The following is a 20,250-nucleotide window of genomic DNA, read 5'->3' as shown; positions in this document are numbered from 1 at the left end:
ATTTTCAAATTTTTTGAAAAATAAAATAAAATCTCAAATTAGATTTTTACTTACTCCACACAATATTTCAAAAAATGAAAACCTAATGCTTGTTGGAGAACAGTTTTTCCTTTTACAGAACAAAAACCCCTTGACAACAAATTTTTTCTTTTCGTTTTTTGTTTTTAAAAATAAAAAACAAAGTGTTTTCAAAATACATCATTTAGTTATTTTTTATTGTTTTTACTTGTTTTCTAAAGATGTTCTAAGAAATAATTACACAAACATATAGGATAATTAAAAATAAAATATTAGATTTAAAAATTATTTTTAAAATATATTTTAAAATATTTAAAACAAGTTAAAAATATTTTAGGTTTTCAACCAGATTTTTTTCTAAAATCAGATAATAGTTTTCAAAAACTATTTTTTCGAATTATTTTGAAAACAGGTCTTAATATGATATAGAGAATTCCAATGTGGCTGTTGTCAATAATTTGAAAAATAATTTTTCTAGTTCTTTTCTAAAAACATGAAAATTCAAGAAGGACAAAAAAAAAAAAAAAAAAAAAAAAATCATTTTTCATATTTTTCTTATGGTGTATATAAAGAAGGTTGTGACGTTATGAACACAACTATGAAAAGGCTGCTGCTAAAATTTCCGTACAGGGCCTATCTGAAGTTCTAGACATAATCGCCCCAGAAAATTCAAGATTTCTAGGCTTCAAACCAGTGGGTAAGTCTCCTTCTACTATTGATTTTTTTTCTTGAAGTTGTTCTTTCTCTATTCAATTGTCTGCATGGATCAGTGTATTTTATTTTCCTCCCACAATTCAATTTTTCAAACCCTAGGCTTAACCCACTATCTCCAGCTCATGGATTACTTGTTTAATAACTCAAAAGAATCTGTTTGAATTTGGTGGTGTGAACTTGGGGGAATTGCTTTGCATGTGCGTTTGTTTTGTTTCTTTGATGGAAATGAGAGACCTTTGTTGGAGTTTCTGAGGTTTTGGATCCGTTTGCTTACTGAGAAACTGCAGGAAAAAGTAGAAGTGTCTGTGTTTTGAATAGAAGAATCACTATTTCCTGCTCGTGATTTTGGATGGAACTTTCAACAACTCGATAAAATTGTTTTGCTTCGATGTTCTGAAATCGGGAGAATCTCTTTGCATGTGTGTTTCTTTCTTTGTTTCACAAGGATGAGAGACCCTGGTTGGACTTTCTGAAGTTTTGGGTCCGCTTGGTTGCTGAGAAAATGCTGGGAAAATTAGAAGGATGAAAAGTTTTCTTAGTCCTGAATGACAGATCGCCATTTCCAGCTGTTGCTTTTGGATGGAAATTTTAACTACTCAACAAAATTGTTTTCATTTGATATATAAGAAAATGCAGGAAAAAGAGTAAAAATTCTCTATCTCTTGATGGAGAAAAAATCACTATTTCCAGATTTGGATTTTTGATGATATTTTTATGCATGTGTGAGTTTCATGGGAATGAGAAACCTCTGTTGGGGTTTTTGAGGTTTTGGGTCCATTTTGTTGTTGAGGAAATGTATGGAAGACTGGAAGTAAAAGAATAAAACTTCTGAGATATATTGATTTTTTTCCCCCATTTCCTGGGGAGCAAAACAACAAAAAGTAGAAAAAGCGTAGGGATATGTTTGATTTTTCTCTGTTTTCTCAGCATCCAAACAAAGGGGTAATCCTGTTGATTTGTGGAGTTAAATCCTTTATGAATCTCTCCCCAAATATACCATGTTTGGCTGTTGGCTTGTGCTGAAATTTATAAGAACTCAAGAATTTTGATGCTGTTAACGTAAGATAATCACTCTCTAGGGTTATTTATTGGAAATGGCTGAATGTAAACTGTTCATTTGACTTTCCGAGGTTTAGAATCCTCTTGGTTGGTTGCTGAGAAGATGTAAAAGAATGGAAGAGTGGAAATTTTGAATCTTGAAGTTCTCATTATTGATTTTTTTTTTTTTCCTTTTCTCTGTGGGGACCACAACAACATAAAAAACGTGAAACTAGGAGTTTGGTTTGATTTTCTTCTGTTTTCTAGCAGCCAAATAGAAGCTTAATTCTGTTGATTTATGGGTTAAAAATCCTATGCAATTATTTCCCTCCTACATCCATGATATCAGGTTATTGATTTGGGTGGAATTATTACAAGGGCCACACAAAAATGCTTTAACCATCTTAAGGTGGAGAGAAGTGGCCTCACCCTGAAATTTGCCCCATGATGAGTAGCCTCCACTTCAACCAAAGAAGCAAGATGCACAACTGCTCTAGCGAGATGAATAATTCTCTGAGCCATGAGGATCAGAGAATATCCATTTAATGAATCACCCCTACTACAAAACTAACTACTTTATCTCAATAGATATCTTGGAGGGTAAGAACCTTGGCCTTGATAGGATGACTGAGTCCAACTGACTCGGATAGGCCAGAGCAGCTTCTCCCAAATGACCTTGAAACGAATATCCAATTCAAAATGGAGATAATGAAATCCATAGAGACTGAGGCTCATAAAGATGATGGAAAAACACCTTTCTTCGTCTTTGCTGAATTAGGCATAAAAACTTCATGGTTGTGATCTAATGACAAACTTAACAGACTGAAAGGAAATTCAAGAATTGGAATATAGGTATTGCAGGGAACATAGCCTTCCTTGGTTAAGCTCTTGTTCTCAATATTATTTTAATGTTTCATGATGACCGAATAGCCTGATACAAAATTTAATGTTAATTGCTTACCTTATTTTAATTGGTCTGAAATCTTTGGATGATAATATTTTATATTTTGTATTGATTTTGTTCAACTGCCATTCCAATTTAGTTGCAATCATCTTCTTCTAATTGATACCCACAATATAATTATCCAACTGTTTTGGTAAATAAACATAATCATGTTGCCCAGCACACTCCAAAACATTTAGTGATTTCAATGGTGAGAAGTTTACTGCCTTCCTACTGTTAGGTGGTTATCCTACTGAAATATTCAATATGGATTATTTTTTATAGGTTTTGCTGCTTTCTTATTTGGTTGTACAAAATTTGATGGTGTTTTGCATAAATCCGACTATTTACTAGGTGGCATGAACACTGCAGTTTAACTGATGACCTTTGGAATTGCAAATTATGAGTTTTATCTTTCATGATTTCATCCTTGCCCCCATTGAATTTATTTGAAAATGAAGCACCATAAAATATTTCATCCTTATCCCCATTGAATTTATTGGAAAATGAAGCACTTTTCTCTTGATATGTAGCATGTTAATAGGTAAATAGTCTGGTTAGAAGGTATGATATTGATTCATAGAATTTTTTTGCATTTGTCTGATGATGCCTAACATTGTTATGTGATAATAGATATGCAAAGTCCAGCAGATAATGAAACTGGAAGAATGGAAACTTCTGCTGGAGGGGAGTTAATTTCATTTGAAGGTGATACAGTTCAAGAACCATATGAGGGCATGCTATTTGAATCAGAAGGAGCTGCCAAAGCATTCTATGATGAATATGCCAGAAGGGTGGGATTTGTGACTAGAGTTTTATCATCCCGTAAATCAGAGCGTGATGGGTCAATTATCTCTCGTGGACTGGGATGTAGAGGGGGTTCTGACAATAAAAAAGCAAGGCACCTTCAAACACAGAAGCGAGACAGACGACGAGAAGGCTGCACAGCTATGATTTTGGTGAAGAGAGAGAAGCCTGGGCAGTGGATAGTTAGGAAATTTGTGAGGGACCATAATCATCCTCTGGTGGTTCAGTTGCAAAAGAGTCGTCCAACTCTAGTAAGCTTTCTTCACTTTCCTGTTAGGGATTTGTTGCTTGTAGTGGATCATTGCGAAGTCGTGTTCTTTCCTTTTTTTGGTGTAAAGGATCTGTTAACCTTGTACATTCATTCTGTTAAGGTAATTCTTATTCCATCTCCAATAAAAGAGGTGACCAATTAACTGACTGCCAATTGCAAAAACAAAAATCATTTGCATAAAAATTGAACACAATAAGAAGTCTTTCCAATAAACAGAAAGCAAAATGTCACAAGTTTAAAGAAAAAAGAATAGTTGAAACTGCATAAATCCAATCCTTCATTGGGCATGAGGAAACCCCACAACCATAGATTCACACAATCACTTGCATGCTAAAGGTGTTGGGTAAATATCTAGTCATTTTTGACAGCCTAGGGGAGTCAAAACAAGGACATCAGGGTATAAGAATTTTTTTTTTTTTTTTATAGGTAACATCAGGGTATAAGATCCAATAACCGTTGAGAATTTTTATGGATGATTAACTAGTAATGGTTAAAAAATGAAGATCAGGTTCAGCAGATATGTTCAGTAAGTCAAACCTCCATGTAAAGGACCCATATTTACAGCATGCTCCATGGAGTAATGGAACATGGATTGCTGTGGTACATAAGAATTGGGATTCCATGGGTAAAAATCTACTTACTGTGTATTATTCCAGGGTGCTGAGGGCATCCCCATTTAGATGGTTACCTGAAGCAAAGAAGTTTAGAATGTTGGGGATATAATGAGGAATGTCTAAAATGCTTTATTTTCGTTTTTTTCTCCAGCTATAATTATCTTGTTTATCATAATGTACTAATATATGATAGAATAAGCTACAATCTAATGTATCATATGTGGATTCTTCTAGTTAATTATGATTTCGGTTTAGATTTAATGAGTGGTATCAATTGAATCATGGAGACGTGCTCTTGCATGGATGCCTTGTTAAATTCACAGTATATGGGCATAGTTTTTTTTTCATTTATGCATACCTAACTTTCATCCACATCAGTTCTGTTTCAAATAGTTTTTATTTCTTCATCTATGTCTGTAGGATGAGAAGGATAAGAAAATCCAGGAGCTTACTGCTGAACTGCGGGTTAAGAAACGGTTAACATCAGCATACAGAGAACAGCTTCTAATGTTTGTGAAAGACGTTGAAAACCATAATGAACATTTATCAAAGAAAGTTGAGGTTGTTGTTGACAATTTGAAAGACCTTGAAGCTAAAAGGCAGGAGCTTTTACAGCATAGATAGAACCAGTAAGTAGGGTAAGCAAGCCTTTTCTTCTTCAGATTGATCAGTCATTCATGTTTTGTTTATGTTTGATTTCAGCTCTGTAGTCTTTATTTTGGTTTATGAGATCTTTTTATTTCCATGGAGTTTCCCAGTAGAAAATTAGGACGTGTTTGGACATCCCATGTAAATGGAGTTGCTCCATTGTTTTTGACATTGAGTTTGAATATACGAATTCAAGATTGAAATAGGGCCATTAACTAAAACTGACGCCATCACCAAAACTATTAGTATGGAATCTCCGTAACTTTGTATTCTAATGTAACACATGTATTGAGAAACCGTCTAGCCTAGCCTATCTTCTCTATATTCACACATAGCACATGTAGTTAGAAAAACCCAAAACCATCCACCTTGACAAAAGCATCAGAATCACACAAGAAGAAGTTATACTAGTATTATGTTTATCCATTTTGGTAAAGCCTTCAAAACCAGTGCTCACTGAGCCTGAGTGAGTACTGCTGTTAGATTTGCAAATATGCTGATCATGAGTTCAAAATTTTTCATTCTAATGCAGAGCATAAAGCACTGACACAGAACTAGATAGCTAGTTGTATTTATGTTGGAAGTAAAGCTTCAACAAGCTACTGCAGGTGGAGGCTGAGGTTTTTGTGACATCAGAGCTCACAACATCTTCAAATTGGCTTCAAATTGATTTCAGTGGGCGTATCAAAGATGATCTGAGTTTGGGGTATTGAAATTAACTACAAGTTTGCTAAGCCTTGATGTAGTTTTATGAATCATGTCACAGGCCATTACTATTACGTAAAGCTTATATATCAAACCCAGCCTTTTACCCTTTTTAGGATTGATGGTCCCGTTTATTTATTATGCAGCAGCTTCTCTGCTACTTACAGATATTGTTAATCAATCTGAACAAACTCAAATGTTGTAACTCCTAGTTTGATATGGAAAGAAATTGCAATATGTTACAATGGAACTCTGCTTTTACTTTTGCTGGCTCGTGTAAAACCGGCCAATTAACATATAGTAAAGGTTGTATTCAAACTGAATGCTTCCTTGCTGATCTGCTTGGTTTCATTGAAATTCATTTTCTATGGTGTTGAAAACTTTTAATAACTTAAAATCCATTCCTTTGTTCACTCTTCAAACACAGACACTACTCATAATATTCATGAAATAAGAAATGGGTTAGAAGGAAGACTTCCAGCTGAGCTACCTGTTTATGATATCCCCAGGCAAAATTACAAAATAGAGGTCCAACAAATTTAGTATTGTGAATTATATCATTAAGTAATGGATGGAGAGTATGAGATCAGAGGGACCTGAGTACTGTGTTTGCTGTGGTGCATAGACAAACTATCCAAGGTTCTCAAAGTCCTCCCCACCACAACCAGAGAAGCTGTGTCTCTTGATATTGAAGCTGAGGGATGCCTTTCACAGAGAATTGCAGCACATCATCCACAAGATGGAGAACCAGAAAGACAAATGAAGTCTGTTTCCCGGTCAACAACAGTGGCAGTGCACATGAGTGTATCAGGTCACCATGATGTGGCATCGCTAAACTGATAAAAATGAGACTTTGCAGAACAGCCCGCCAACCTGCAGAATCAAGCAATTTTTCAAAGTTGCATAAATAGAGCAGGAACAAAAAATGAACTACCATGTCAGCCGATGTAATAAAGTTTGCTCAGATTACATGAACTGTAAAATTAGTAAATTTTTCACATTTTTTGGTGTCCTATATTGAGATGCCTGCACCTGCATTTCCCCATAACTCTCTCATAAGAACAAGAATTTTCCTTTAAAGAAAAGAAGAATCTTAACCAGGAGGTGAGGAATCCTTCGGTTAAGAAGCAGACAAAAGATATTACTAAACGCCACCAGAAACAACACCCAGAAGGCACAATAAGCCAGTAGAGTTTCCGCATTTAAGATTAGTAGCTAGCATACAACATCCATCTCAGTACATGCAGCCAGGAACATGAACCCTACCACACCGGGATTCCAAACTGAAAATCATCGTTCTTGTGGTTACTTGTAGCCCCTTCAACTTGGATTATAAGCAAGCACACCAGTATAATCTTTCAAGATGCTCTGACCAAGTGAATTTCAGCACTCTGCAACAGATCCTAAATCATGTTCCTAGTCTAAACCCTTATCTCTGCCAACTCATATCACCCATATCCGCTCTACTTTTTACTGGAAGACTTTCGGCTTTTACACTGGTTCTCTTGGTCTATTGGCAGTTTCAAGACAAACCATCCACTTGCAGAAAAACTTTTGTAGAATTTGTAGACTTGAGGGGTGCAGTATTTTCATATTATTCTTCATGCCAGAGGAGTGTTCATCCTATATCTAGAATGGCGCTGTGTTCCTCATGAAAATATATGTTGGACTTTGACTTTGGGGCAGTTTTTGCTTTTTGTTTCTTTTCCCCCATATTATTTTATCTTTTAGTTATAGGAAATGAAATTTTATTAAGAAGAGAGAAGGAAAATACAAGGATCCTTCACAGAAACGAAGGAAAGGAACAAAAGAAACACGTACATGGTCACTCAATCTGTTGGCTCCCTTTGAGCGACCACAGTGGCAGAAGGCTGAGCAAACCAGGGTAGAACAGGATGTGATGAACCTTGTGATGGCCAATCTCCCCAATCACATAGTTGGGATTTAAGAGTGGGCAAAGGTTTTGTTTTTATCTGCAAAAAATGAGGAGAAAAAACCTCATTATGATATAACCATGGTTACAAGTATGGAAGGATCCAAATGATAGGGATTACCCTTCAAAGAAAAATATACAAGTTTCAATACATTAATAAATTGATTGAAAATGTCACAATCTCCAGGGTTTTGGCTAAAATATGTTGTCTTCTGAACTTCTCGAATGGGATCATGAGGACAACAAAATTGGGTTGGAGTGGACAACAAAATCCAAGTTATCAATGTGAGGCTTGTGACAGCAGCTTTGTGAAGATATTGGCAAGTTCAGAATTTGAGCAAACAATTTTGTAATAAGATCACTAAGTGCAACTTTTTCCCGCACAAAATAGTAATCAAGCTAAACATGTTTAGCTGACCAGGAAAAACTGGATTAATGATAATACATAAAGCACTAAGATTATCACAACAAAGAAGACTTTTTTGCAATGGAATGAATACCAATATCACAAAGAAGTGACAGTAGCTATGTCAGTTCAGCTGCAACACAAGCTACAGATTGATATTTAGCCTCAGCTTGATTGAGGCACAGTGGGTTGTCTCTTAGTTACTACCAAGAAAAATGCAAAAACCAGAGGTAGAACATCGAGTTAGAGGACATCCGACTCAATCACCATCTAAAAATGTATATAAATCCAAAGGTTTTTATCTAAGGATTTGTATTTCATAATCTAACATGCAACCAACATCACAAGCACTCCTCTTGACCACTTGATAATGGCCAATAGTAGGAGCATACGTAAATTGACACATGGATTTTACTGCATACCTGAAATCAAGTCGAGTGAAAGTAAGATATTTTAGAGCCCCAAAAATGTTTCTATAATGAGTGGGATCAGGAAAAGGATCTGTGCTTGAGGTAGAAAATTGAGCGTCAAAGCCATTGGTCTAGATGAAGGCTTACATCCTAACATTAGGGCACAAGATGGAATGTCTCACGCATATTTAGATGGAATCAGAAGAATGGAATTCAATTCCAAGAGGATAATGTTGTTTCTCGTGATATTTAATGGCAAGTTTGCAGCTTAGATCATTAACAAGCCATAAAAATTGGTCCCAATAAGAATCATGTCATCAACATATAGACTAGGAGCAAATGATACCACATGTCAATTGACCAACTACTACAAGGAATCCAAGTTTAAGAAGAAAGATGTGCAAGCTAGTGAACCACACATGCGATGCTTGCTTCAGATCATAAAGTGCATGATTCAAGCAACAAACATGTGTGGGTAAATTTGGATTCTGAAAACCAGAAGGTTGTTCCATGTACATGCAGCTTGAGAGATATCCAAGTAGAAATGCATTTTTTTTTCCGATAGGTAAACAGAATCATTTTGTAAAAAGAAAAGCCAAAAAAAATCGTTCCAAGGTACGCTGGATGTATAAAAAGAAACACCTTAAGGCAACACAAAAAACAAAGAGGGACACCAACAACAACCCCCTTAACCCGACCCCAACTACTCCACAAAGTCTACAAAAGCAATGACCAAGCAACAACCCCCTTAACAATGATGCCACCATAAACAGAAGTTAACAATACAAGATGGGCAATGACCAAGTCATGAACCATAAATTCCAAGTGAAACTTGCATGGAAAACATTAGCTTGGAAAATCCCAGTTAAACCAAGATCAACAATTTAATCCTACCAAACCACACAGCAAAGGAGAAATGCAGCTTTGAGTGACACTAAAAAGCGATCCTTCCACCTAAAGACAAAACACACACACACACACCAAACATCAGTCAAATCTACACATAGAAGGGGATGCAAACATGAAGCTGTATTGCATAACACTAGAATAATTCTAGTATCAATTTCTATGCCTAAACCCATGGTTAAAATGGGTTTTTAGGGTTGTTCTCAAGGTAAGCAACCTTGAAATTCTTCAATACTTAAAAAATTAAGCAAAATTTTTTGACCACACATATGCTTCACAAGCCAAGACTTAAGAAGGAGAGTTTTTCCTTTTTTTTTAATCAAAAGGAGAGACATACATTTTATATCTAAATTAAAAAAATTCAAGTTCTAGAACCCCTTCTTGAAAGCTATTTTGCAAAAGCAATTCATTTCTAATTTAATATGAACGAGCTTTCAGACTTCAAGCCTATTCCATAGTTTTAAAAGGAGCAAGGCACACTTAAGGCGCAAAAGTCTTCTAAAGCTTAAACGCAAAGCACAATACAACACACACACTTGAATGAAGTGAGATGCAACCTAGGATGCATGTCAATCTTAACTAATAGCTAACATTCGTGGTTTAAAATAATTTAATATTATTTTTTAAAAAATATCCTTCAAAATAGGCTTTAGAAATTTTAAATTTTATTTTAACTAACATTTTTTGATATTTTCATAGATTCAATGGTTGGTAAGTTTTTTTTTTTTTTTTTGATAGGTAAAATCATGATAGTATAAATAAAAAGAAAATGGCACTCAAGGGACCACCCAAAGAATACAGGAAGTATGCAGTAGACACATAAAGGCAGAACCAAAAGAAAAGAGGGGCTACAAAAAACCTCACTTGCCCTTACCTAGAGCCCATACAATCAAAAAAGTTGATTAAAGGTAAAGGTCCATCATCTATAAACAACTTGGCCCATGACCACAAACTACAAACAAAAATGTTTTTAAGCCTTTGAATTGACAACTACAAAAACATGTGACTTTGTGTGTAATTTGACAATTTTGATTTTTTTGATTGTTTTTTTTAATGTTTCATTAAAATAATTTAATTTTGTATATCATATGTGAAAAAAAAAATTTCATAAAGTTTTTGATTCCTTGATTATACATTAATAATGAGCTTATTATAAAAATATTGCAAAATATAAAATTTTTCAAAGAAAATGATAGTTAGCTATATGAAGTAAATGCATTGTTCATTATTATTTAAAAAAAATTTAATTTATTATCTATTTTAATATTTTATTATTTTGTTACTACACAACCATGCCTCTTCTGAGATCATTCCCTGGCTCTGCCACTGATGTAAACCTAAATACACTACCACAACTCAATCACAACATTACAGCATTTTAAGCACATGAATGTCAAATGCATTGCACCTAAGAGATGGTCATTCTGAAAAAATCATAACAACTAACAAGGGGAGACTTGGACTTAGAAGCATACCTATTCCACATGGTCTGCAGCAAATAAACTGAATCTAATCTTTACTGAAAAGAAGCCCTCTTGTCTGTCAATGACCTCCCCCTGCTTCTTGGGAAATTTGACTTCTCTGATGATCGTCCATGGACTTTATTGCCATTATACATTTCTGCTCTTTTACCAGAACGAAGTCCCTCTCTTGTACCAGGGTATCTTTGTCCCTCTCTTGCACCAGGGTATCTTTGTCCCTCTCTTGCACCAGGGTATCTTTGTCCCTCTCTTGTACCAGGGTATCTTTGTCCCTCTCTTGCACCAGGGTATCTTTGTCCCTCTCTTGTACCAGGGTATCTTTGACCCTCTCTTGCACCAGGGTGCCTTTGTCCCTCTCTTGCACCAGGGTATCTTTGTCCCTCTCTTGCACCAGGGTACCTTTGTGCCTCTCTTGCACCAGGGTATCTTTGTCCCTCTCTTGCACCAGGGTATCCTTGTCCCTCTCTTGCACCAGGTAATCTTCCTCCTGACCTTTCTTGGACAGGATTTCTTAAAGGCCCTCTAGCATCAAAATTCACTTTTCTAGTTGTTCTTCTATTGGCTGCAACATTCTGGTGCGCATCTCTGTGAGTCTCAATTTCATCATCCTCATCCTCATCCTCATCGTCATAGTCGTCATCACTAGCCTCCTCAACATCACTGTGTAGCTCACCTTCATATTCTTCCCCACTTTCAGCATCCTCCACTTGTTCACTTTTTTCTCCACTGGCATCACTAGCATTTTTCTGTTCTTTTTTAGGACTAGTTCCTGGAGCATTAATCGGCTTGTTATCTTCCTTTACAGTGTTCATAAGATGAATATACTGATACCTCATCTCCATCAGTGGATGCTTCTCAATCAACAAGTCCCTCTTATATGCCTCCTTCAGCAACACAGTATGCATCCCAGTCTTAGTCGATAAATAAAATATACCCGGGTGATTAACCAAGGCCCTCTTGAACCTCGACCGAAGACCCATATACTCCCCAAGACACAATATATTCTCTTTATCTGTCTTCTTAGGAACAAAAAGGTGAAGAAGCTCATGCAATAACCCAACAGCCCACTTATCTGATTCATCACTTTTGGGAGGAAGATGTGAGGCATTTTCATATGGAGAAGTATAGACCAGTTTCTGCCATTCATCAACCCACTTCTTCATCTTCTTATCCATCTCAAAACCTCTGGAAAAATGCAAAGGGAAAGCAATAGCCATTCCCTTCTCAAAACCCCCCTGGCCAGCCATGGCTTTCTTTTCCATCACAGAAATTGCCAATTCATTACTCCAACACACCAATTCCAAAACCCGCATCCCCCGTGAACCCGAAAAATGATCCTCCGCACTAGTGACTTGAAAATAGTCCGGAAACTCCGGAACCAACGTTTCCACATAATCTTGAGGAAGACCCAGATCCCATTTCAATCGATCAACAATAGTCAATGGAATTTTATTGATTCTTGAAAGCATCAAGAGCTTCAAAAGCCGGTCCGCGGCTTGTTTTCGATAATTTTCAGTTTGGAAGATGGATAACTCCTCGCCATCGAGGCTGAGAACTTCCGGTGTGAGGCGGACATGTGGGTGTATCCTAATCCCTCCCGGAAGGAATTCCTCAAAAATGGAGGGAAACCTGCGGATGAAATCGATGGGCCGGGTCCAGAGGCCGAGCGCTTCTTTGTTTTGAGAAATGAGGGAGATGGGCACAGAATTGGAGGGTTCAGATTTGATGAGGTTCTTGATATTGAGCATGGGCTTGAGGCTCCTCTCTTTCTCCACCGCGTGCTCGAGACCCCGGTCTCGAACCCGTTTGATGGTGGCGTCACCGAAGCTCCGGCGGCTTTGGCGGTGGTAGTGGTGGGGTTTTAGCGGAGATCGGAGGAGGAACTTCATGGGGGCTTCTGAGCTCGCACTGTGCTTTCACTTTTCAGAGATGAGAGGAGAGCCCCGTAAGAGTCATGACTCCTCAGGGTTTAGTGATTTTTGAGGGTTTAAGCGAAGGTGGGTCAGTGGGTGTCAAGGAAATATTTATAAAAACATATATTTAAAATTTGAAAGAATTTTCTATTATTTATTTCACTAAAATCTTTAAAAATTAATAATAAAAAGTTTAATAACAATATGTTTGTCAACTTTTGCTTTCCCAAAATACCCTTAATCAACTAAGAAAATCTACTCACAAACTCATTAATAAATATTAATTTAATGTTTTATAATCTACCACATCACGACATATGATTTATATATATATATATATATATATATATATATATATATATATATATATATATATATATTATGGACATGATCATATAAGATAATATATCCAATATTTTCAATGTTTAAAATAAAAATTATATCATATTCCAATTTTTTTAAAATGAAATTTCTATTATATTTAACAATATTCATGATTAAAATATTTAAACTTTATGAATAATTTTTTTTATATTATATTATTCAATATATAAAAATTATTTATATATCAAATATTAATATTATTCTATTTTATAAATATTTTTTAGTTTTTTTTAATCATAAATTTAATTTATAATAAAAAAAATTATTTTGTAAAATAAGTATATAAAAAAATAAAAAATTGATAAAAATAAATAAATTTATAATATATATGATATACATGTTACATATCTTAGTATAAGATTAATATATTTCATATGAAAGGGATAAAAAAAATATAAATAATATATTTCATATCAAGGATAACTTATATCCCGTCATTGATCAAATATGGGATATGATATAATATTTCATTTATTATCTTATCCTATTCTATATCCGACTAACCAAACATGACCTATATAGTGATTGGTTCAAGTGCATGGCATATATACGCTTACTAGTCTCATTAAAAGTTTAAAGTTTTATATCTTACACCGATTAATTAAAAAGATAAAAAGAAAAGTGAAAGCATGAGGTAGATTATTTTTAATGGGCCAAACCTCACATGGGCTAGCCCAAACGATGCAACCGAAAATTAGTGGACTGGCCTTGGGTTGGGCCCACTTGAGATACCTTCATAAAATATGTAGATTAAGTGGGCCAATCCAACCCAAATTCAATTAAAGTGATCTGGTGTTAGGAGTTGAATTTTGCTATGTGGGCTGCATTTGGGCTTGGGCTGTGCTAATTAATATCCAATGAATGTTGAATGGTCTGTAACAACACTAATCTAGGCTCAGCCCAATTTGCATGAAGTTTCAACTTTTTTTTTTTCGTTTCCTTTTTTTTTCCCTAAAAATTTACCATACTAACAAGATCGAAGGGCTACTTTTTCACATTAGGACATGGTGGAAATTTAGGGCAAACACTTACCCAATTGATGGATTCCAAAGCTTCTATCGTGAATGTCTATCTATGGTAGGTTGAAAGAAAGATTTTCTATCTTCGGATTGAAGAAGTCGTCGCATGAGATAGATTGAGTGAACATCTTTTTTTATACTAAAGTGCATGACAATCAATCGTGACTTATATAGATGAGAGTTCACTTTTTTAGTTTCGACTATTAAAAGCCCGTTTGAGAATGATTATGATTAAAGTATTTTTAATCTATAATGCTTTTACGTAATTAGTTTAAAAGTCCTAATTTATGATTGAAGTATTAGTATCTTTGTTATGTTATATTATATTACTTTATTGATACGGTATGAAAAATAGTTCACTATAAAAATAAATAAAATAATATATTATTTCCTTAAAAAGGAAATTTTAAAATTCATTTATGTAATAGTTAAAATTTTTCCTTAATATTTTGTAAATTAAAAAATGATTTTATTTATCTTTAAATTTTAAATTGATAAAATATGAATGGACAATCCCACTTTGAAAGCTCAACCTCGAGAAAACGATAAGGATCTCAACCAATTTGGAATCTGATCACCTCGACAATCCAAGTACTTGAACTTGACTCCCGCTTAAACAAGAAAAAAAGTTATTAAATACCAACTACTTTTTTTTTTTTTAATGACTCAAAACTTTTTTTTTTGTATTCAATAATAAATAATAATAATAATAAAAGCTGTCAAGCTGTTGACATCTATTATGGTTATTCATACCTAACCATACAAACGAAAATAAAGGAAATTAAAAGAGTTTAAAGATCAAGGGTTTCAAACATGTGACCCACCACCACCACCATTTATTCACAATTGAGAAAAATAAATAAATAAATAAAATAAAATAAAACAAAAAAAGAGAGGGAGACAGTTGTGTTTCCTAAATGTATGGCCAGTTGTAAATATAATACCAAACACTACCCTAAAACTTGTCCCTTCATTATGGGGCACCAACTTGCTTAGTCAACCTTACACTATCATATGTACCCTAATTTTTATTTTTTTATTTAAAAAAAAAAATTATTCTATCCTACCTTCAATAGAAAAAGGAAAAATGGCACCATTATCTAAATTCAAGTTGGCCTAGATGGAAGGAAAATTTGGTCCCTATGTGTTGTAGTCAATGAAGAATCTAACCCCATGTGGGTATGTGAGTGTGTCCTCTGAAAAGTGATCCCTCTTTTTGCCCATAAGTCATGGGAATATAATATAGAGTTATTTTTTTTTATTAAAATGTCATTAAAAACCCCAAATTTAAAATTTAATCCAAAATATCTTTATTATATTCTTATAAAAATAATTTTCTTTTAAACCCCTATATGTAAATACTTGAAACGGTAACATACATTCATATAAAAAATGAGTTATTTTTCAAGTAAAAACACGGGAAGAGTTAGATTTAGAGGGGTCATTTCATCCCTGTTAATCAATTAATTCTATAATTTATTTAGATTTTGTTTGGATGTTGGAAATTTTAAGGAAAAAAAAAAAGGGAAAGAAAATAAAGAGAAAAAGTAGAAGGAAGAAATAAAATATGAAAAAAAAAGTATTTTTATATACTATTTCAAACTCATTTAATATATTTTACTCTTTTTTTCATATTTTTTTTTCTTTTTTTATAAAGAGAAAATAATTTTAAAATTTTAACTAATTTAATTATATTTGATTTTTTTTTCATACTTTTTCATAGAAAAACTGAATATGAGAAAATTATTTTTTAATTCGTTGGATTGCTAAATGCAAAAGCCATATCTTTAATAGTTTAATTTCAAAAATTTAGGTTGTGGGACAAATGCAAGTATGTAATTTGATATTTGATTTTAAAAAATATATTAAGTCTAACTTATTTTTAAAATGAAATAAAATAAAAATAAAAAATAAAAAATCTATAAATGAGTATTGTTGAAGGATGTAGAATTCATGAAGTGATACTAATGGGGCATAAACCTTGAGTGGTGGAATCAAAGAGATCATTATTTTGTGGACAATATAATATCAAGTTGATGAGCACCAATCCAAGAGCCCTCTATTGGTTTCCAATGTGGACTCCCCTAAGATTGAATAGGACTTTTTTTTTTTCAAAAAAAAAAAATCCTTATGTTTTAAACTATTTTTAAAACTATAAATGTGTTTATTAAAGTAATTTTTTGCTCCATCTAACCCCACTTGAGAAATCCCTTTAAAATTTGAAAAATATCATTTGAAGATTAAATATAACTTTTAAGATATTCAACTACTTGTGGGTTCTGTAAAACCAAGGTTTGGTTAATCTTGATTTTGATGATAACAAAACAAGGTTTAGAACTAATGATCATATTTCAAGTGTGATTAGGCAAAACAACTTCCAAAGTGGCAATCTAAAGACAAATCAAGCCAAGGAGAAATTACGAAGAAAAAGACCACCTCAAAGAGAAGAGTTTTTCAAGACCAAAACTTTTTAAGATCTCTTTGTAAAGTTGTTGGTGCGCTAGGACTTTCGTACATTTCATTCTTTATTTATGCACCAAAATCATTCAAGAGTAATATTGTTTTAAATATCTTAAGAATTGGATGATTTCATGTTTTCAACTAAAACCTTGTGTTAAATGATTTTCAAACTTGTGTTAAAAGGTTTTAAGTTGAAAAATGTTGAGTGTTGAGCCAAAAAAATAGCTCAACCGGTTCAACCGGTCGACCGGTTGTGCTCGTTCGATCGAGGACCGGTTGAGGGAGCCAAAAAGTTTCTCTCTCTCCTAGTGGCTTCCTCTTCCCGGTCAAGGTTGAACCTCAACCGGTTGAGGCCCAATGGTCACTTTTCCTAACGACTAGTCAACCGGTCGACCCCTAACTCGATCGGTCAAACCCCCAACGGCTAGTATGACTTTTTCCTTCTATAAAAAGGCTCCAAACTTCATTGTTTCATAAGTTAAACCTTCCCAAATCTCTCTTGATTATATTTGAGCCTTGGAAGAGTATTTTTGAGTGCACCATTATTCCAAAACTTGCATATCTTTAGTGCACCATTCAATCATAGTTTCTCTTGTATCATTTGAGCTTAAAGTTCTTGTGCTAGGATTTTTGTGAGATCATTATTTGTATATCTTTGAGAGGAATTTTCTCAAGTGAGGGATATCACTTGAGAGGTTGTTCAAGAGTGGGATAACTCTTGAGAAGTGTAAAAGGTGCTTGGAGCCAAAAGTCCAAGAGGGTGAATTGGAACCATAATCCAATTGTAAAGAAATTGGAAGCTTGGTTGAAGTTTCAAGATAGTGGAACCCTCACTCGGTTAGGAGGAGAGTGGACATACGCTAAGAAGTGTCGAACCACTATAAACTCTCGTGTTTGCACTCTCTCTTCCCTAACTCTTTTAAATTATATGCAATTGTGTTTATTTTGTTTATTATATATTTGCATATAATTGTCTCTTTTTTTTTTTATAGTTTAAATTTGTGAAAAAAAAACCATCACCCTATTTACCCCCCCCCCCCCCTCTCTAGGGTGATTACCATAGTTTGGATTAGCTTCAAATTCCTAACAGGTTCGATATTTTCTTATATAATTTACCCATATTTTTTGAAAATATATTTGATAATCAGAAAGCAAAAATAGTCTTTTATTTTTTTAAAAATAAATAAGATATTTTTTAAGAGAACATATTTGACTTGTTTTTAATTATTTTCACTTATTTTAATATATATATAGAAAATATTTAAGAATATCAGGGAAGACGTTTGTTAATAAATTCTAAAATCCATTTCTTCGTCCAACAACGACAACTGTTTTTTATATTGGTACTACAATGACCCTTTGGTTGGGTATTGGAGCAACATTACCTATCGATAAATCCCTAACTTTAGGTTTTTTTTTTTTAAATTAAAATTTATTCAATTGTGAAATAAAATATCCCCATATGTGTATCTAGGGAACAATAACATATTTTCATTTTATAAATGTTAGATTTGTTTTCAAAAATTAGTTTTTTAGAATTGCTTTTTAAAACATTTTTCAAACAAAACCTTGATATTTTTCTCAAAGATAATGAAAAAAAAACAAAATATATTTTAAATTAAAAAATTAAAAAAATATTTAAATTATTCTTAGATTTAATAAAAGTAATTTTGAAATAGAGTTTTTAAGCATAAAACAATCTAAATTATTTCTAATTCCACTTCTTCTATTACTAAACACATAAGTTAAAAGCTATGTAGACAACCATATGTTAAAATAAATCATCTACTTTTTTCCTTTTTTCTTTTTTTTTTTTTTTTAAAAAAAAGGAAAAAAAAAAAAGAAGGAAAAATCAATTAAAAAAGGGTGGTATGTGACAGTTGTAAGGTATGAATATAAATCAAAAATCATAAAAGAGAAAAAGGGTAAAGCATCTCAAGTAGCCAAGTAGGGTATTAGAGTTGGCCTTTCAACGACTTTTAGAGGCTTTTTCTAACGCTTTGGTGGGGCAAGAAACCCTAAATTTGAATGCCTGAAATCATTGTTGAAGACTTGAAGTTCAGTACTGGAAATGAGCTGTCTAGGGTTTGGTTGCCCAAAATATTCATGTCATGGTGACTTTTGAAAAAGTTCAAGAAAATATATCACCTACTTTTGGAAAGTAGTTTAAAAAATATTGATTGAAATTAATAGAAAATTTTTAAAACTAATTTTGATGAGTTTATTTGAAAACTTAAAATGTTTTTATATATGATATTTTATTTATAATCATTCTTCATATTTATATAACTATTTTTAAAATAGTTTTTAAAAATAAGTGAAGATAATATTGTAAAATATTTTATTTTTTATTTTAAAAATAAAAAGTTGTTTTTCATTTTTAAATTATCAAGCATGTTTCTTGTTTATTTATTCTAAAGAATTAAAAAAAAAACTATTTTAAAAAACAGTTACTAAGGATCTGTTTGGTAATTATTTTTAAAAAATAGTTTTTGAGAACAATTTTTGAAAATTGTTCTCTAATTTTTGTAGAACTGATGTCTGTTTGGAAACCTAAAATGTTTTTAATCCATTTTTAAATATTTTCAAATATATTTTTAAAATAATTTTTATATCTAGCATTTTATTTTTAATCATTTTGCATATTCGAGTATAATTATATTTTGAAATAGTCCTTAGAAAACAAATAAAAATAATAAAAAAAATAATTAAAATATATTATCTGAAAACGCTTTATTTTCTATTTTTAAGAATAAAAAACACAAAACAGTTTTTTATTGTTAAATGTACAAAAAAACCGTTCTAAAAAACAATTCTCAATAAAATTTAAATGATTATAGTTTTGCTTAAAACAATGAGGATATTTAATAAAATTTTAAAAATCATATTTTAAAATTTAAAGAATTAATTAATCAATGTTTCATAATACAACTTAACATTTTTTATAAAAGTATTGTCCATAAATACATCATAGACTAACAACATTTTTATAAAAATTACTCTCAAGTATATCATTAAATTTCATGTTTTACGAGAATATTTACGAAAATTTTTATAATACCAATATTATCCCGATGAAGACACTTTCAACTCCAACTTTCGAGAAGTAAAATATCCTCATTTTGGTATAAATTATGGCTCAATCTCATTGACATTGAAGCTTTACCAAGTCTAAAAGGATGTCTAAAATAGTAAAAGAGGCGACTCTTCATATTAAATCCCCCAACGGGCATCATCAACAAGAGATTAATTCAAAGCCGGCCAAGGTCACCGCCCCACAAATCATGCCGTTGAGAAAAGAGCAATCCAACGGTCACCATCATCCGCCGGCCCTCTTCCTAACTTTTGGCGCGTTCCCCACTCCCCAACGTCTCTCTCCTGCTTTAATCATAAGATCCGTTATCAACGGTCGTATTTCTCTCTCCCCACTTTTAAAATTTCGTTACAGCACACGCAGGTACATAATTTCAACTGGCCCCACAACCCAACAAAAATAATAACAACGCGTTTCGGCCAAAGGCAACAACTCACTCCGCGTGATGAACAACAACAACAACAAAGAGACAGCTCTCAATTGAAA

The 20,250-nt window shown here is 33.1% G+C and overlaps 2 protein-coding genes across 4 annotated transcripts; one reads left to right on the top strand and one right to left on the bottom strand.

Annotated features, from left to right (window-relative positions):
• The first annotated feature begins 629 nt into the window (after nucleotides 1-629).
• LOC117914585 (protein FAR-RED IMPAIRED RESPONSE 1-like) lies at nucleotides 630-6,008 on the top strand. 2 transcript variants are annotated; one of them, XM_034829971.1, is made up of 4 exons: nucleotides 630-715; nucleotides 3,347-3,771; nucleotides 4,826-5,034; nucleotides 5,586-6,008. In XM_034829971.1, the coding sequence occupies exons 2-3, from the start codon at nucleotides 3,349-3,351 to the stop codon at nucleotides 5,027-5,029; spliced, it is 627 nt and encodes a 208-aa protein (XP_034685862.1). In that variant the 5' UTR covers nucleotides 630-715; nucleotides 3,347-3,348; the 3' UTR covers nucleotides 5,030-5,034; nucleotides 5,586-6,008. The 2 variants fall into 2 exon arrangements, with proteins under 2 accessions (XP_034685862.1, XP_034685861.1); XM_034829970.1 differs by having other exon boundaries at nucleotides 4,826-5,043.
• Nucleotides 6,009-6,145: 137 nt separating this feature from the next.
• Nucleotides 6,146-12,853, bottom strand: LOC117914584 (protein WHAT'S THIS FACTOR 9, mitochondrial). Of its 2 annotated transcripts, XR_004651293.1 has the most exons (3): nucleotides 10,889-12,853; nucleotides 7,580-7,731; nucleotides 6,146-6,631 (listed from the first exon to the last, which is right to left on the bottom strand). XR_004651293.1 is itself a non-coding variant. In XM_034829969.1 (2 exons), the coding sequence occupies exon 1, from the start codon at nucleotides 12,781-12,783 to the stop codon at nucleotides 10,930-10,932; it is 1,854 nt and encodes a 617-aa protein (XP_034685860.1). In that variant the 5' UTR covers nucleotides 12,784-12,853; the 3' UTR covers nucleotides 6,146-6,631; nucleotides 10,889-10,929. The 2 variants fall into 2 exon arrangements, 1 of the variants encoding a protein (XP_034685860.1); XM_034829969.1 differs by lacking the exon at nucleotides 7,580-7,731.
• Nucleotides 12,854-20,250: the final 7,397 nt, after the last annotated feature.

This window comes from Vitis riparia, chromosome 5 (assembly GCF_004353265.1).
Source record: "Vitis riparia cultivar Riparia Gloire de Montpellier isolate 1030 chromosome 5, EGFV_Vit.rip_1.0, whole genome shotgun sequence".
NCBI classification, from domain to species: domain Eukaryota; kingdom Viridiplantae; phylum Streptophyta; class Magnoliopsida; order Vitales; family Vitaceae; genus Vitis; species Vitis riparia.
The sequence above is the reverse complement of the archived record's forward strand: the minus strand, read 5'-3'. Positions and strand labels throughout refer to the sequence as shown.

Coding starts and splice junctions, on each gene's coding strand:
- LOC117914585 (XM_034829971.1), top strand. CDS start 3,349: ATGCAAAGTCCAGCAGATAATGAAACTGGAAGAATGGAAACTTCTGCT. Junction 3,772..4,825: donor AAAAGAGTCGTCCAACTCTA/GTAAGCTTTCTT, acceptor CTATGTCTGTAG/GATGAGAAGGATAAGAAAAT.
- LOC117914584 (XM_034829969.1), bottom strand. CDS start 12,783: ATGAAGTTCCTCCTCCGATCTCCGCTAAAACCCCACCACTACCACCGC.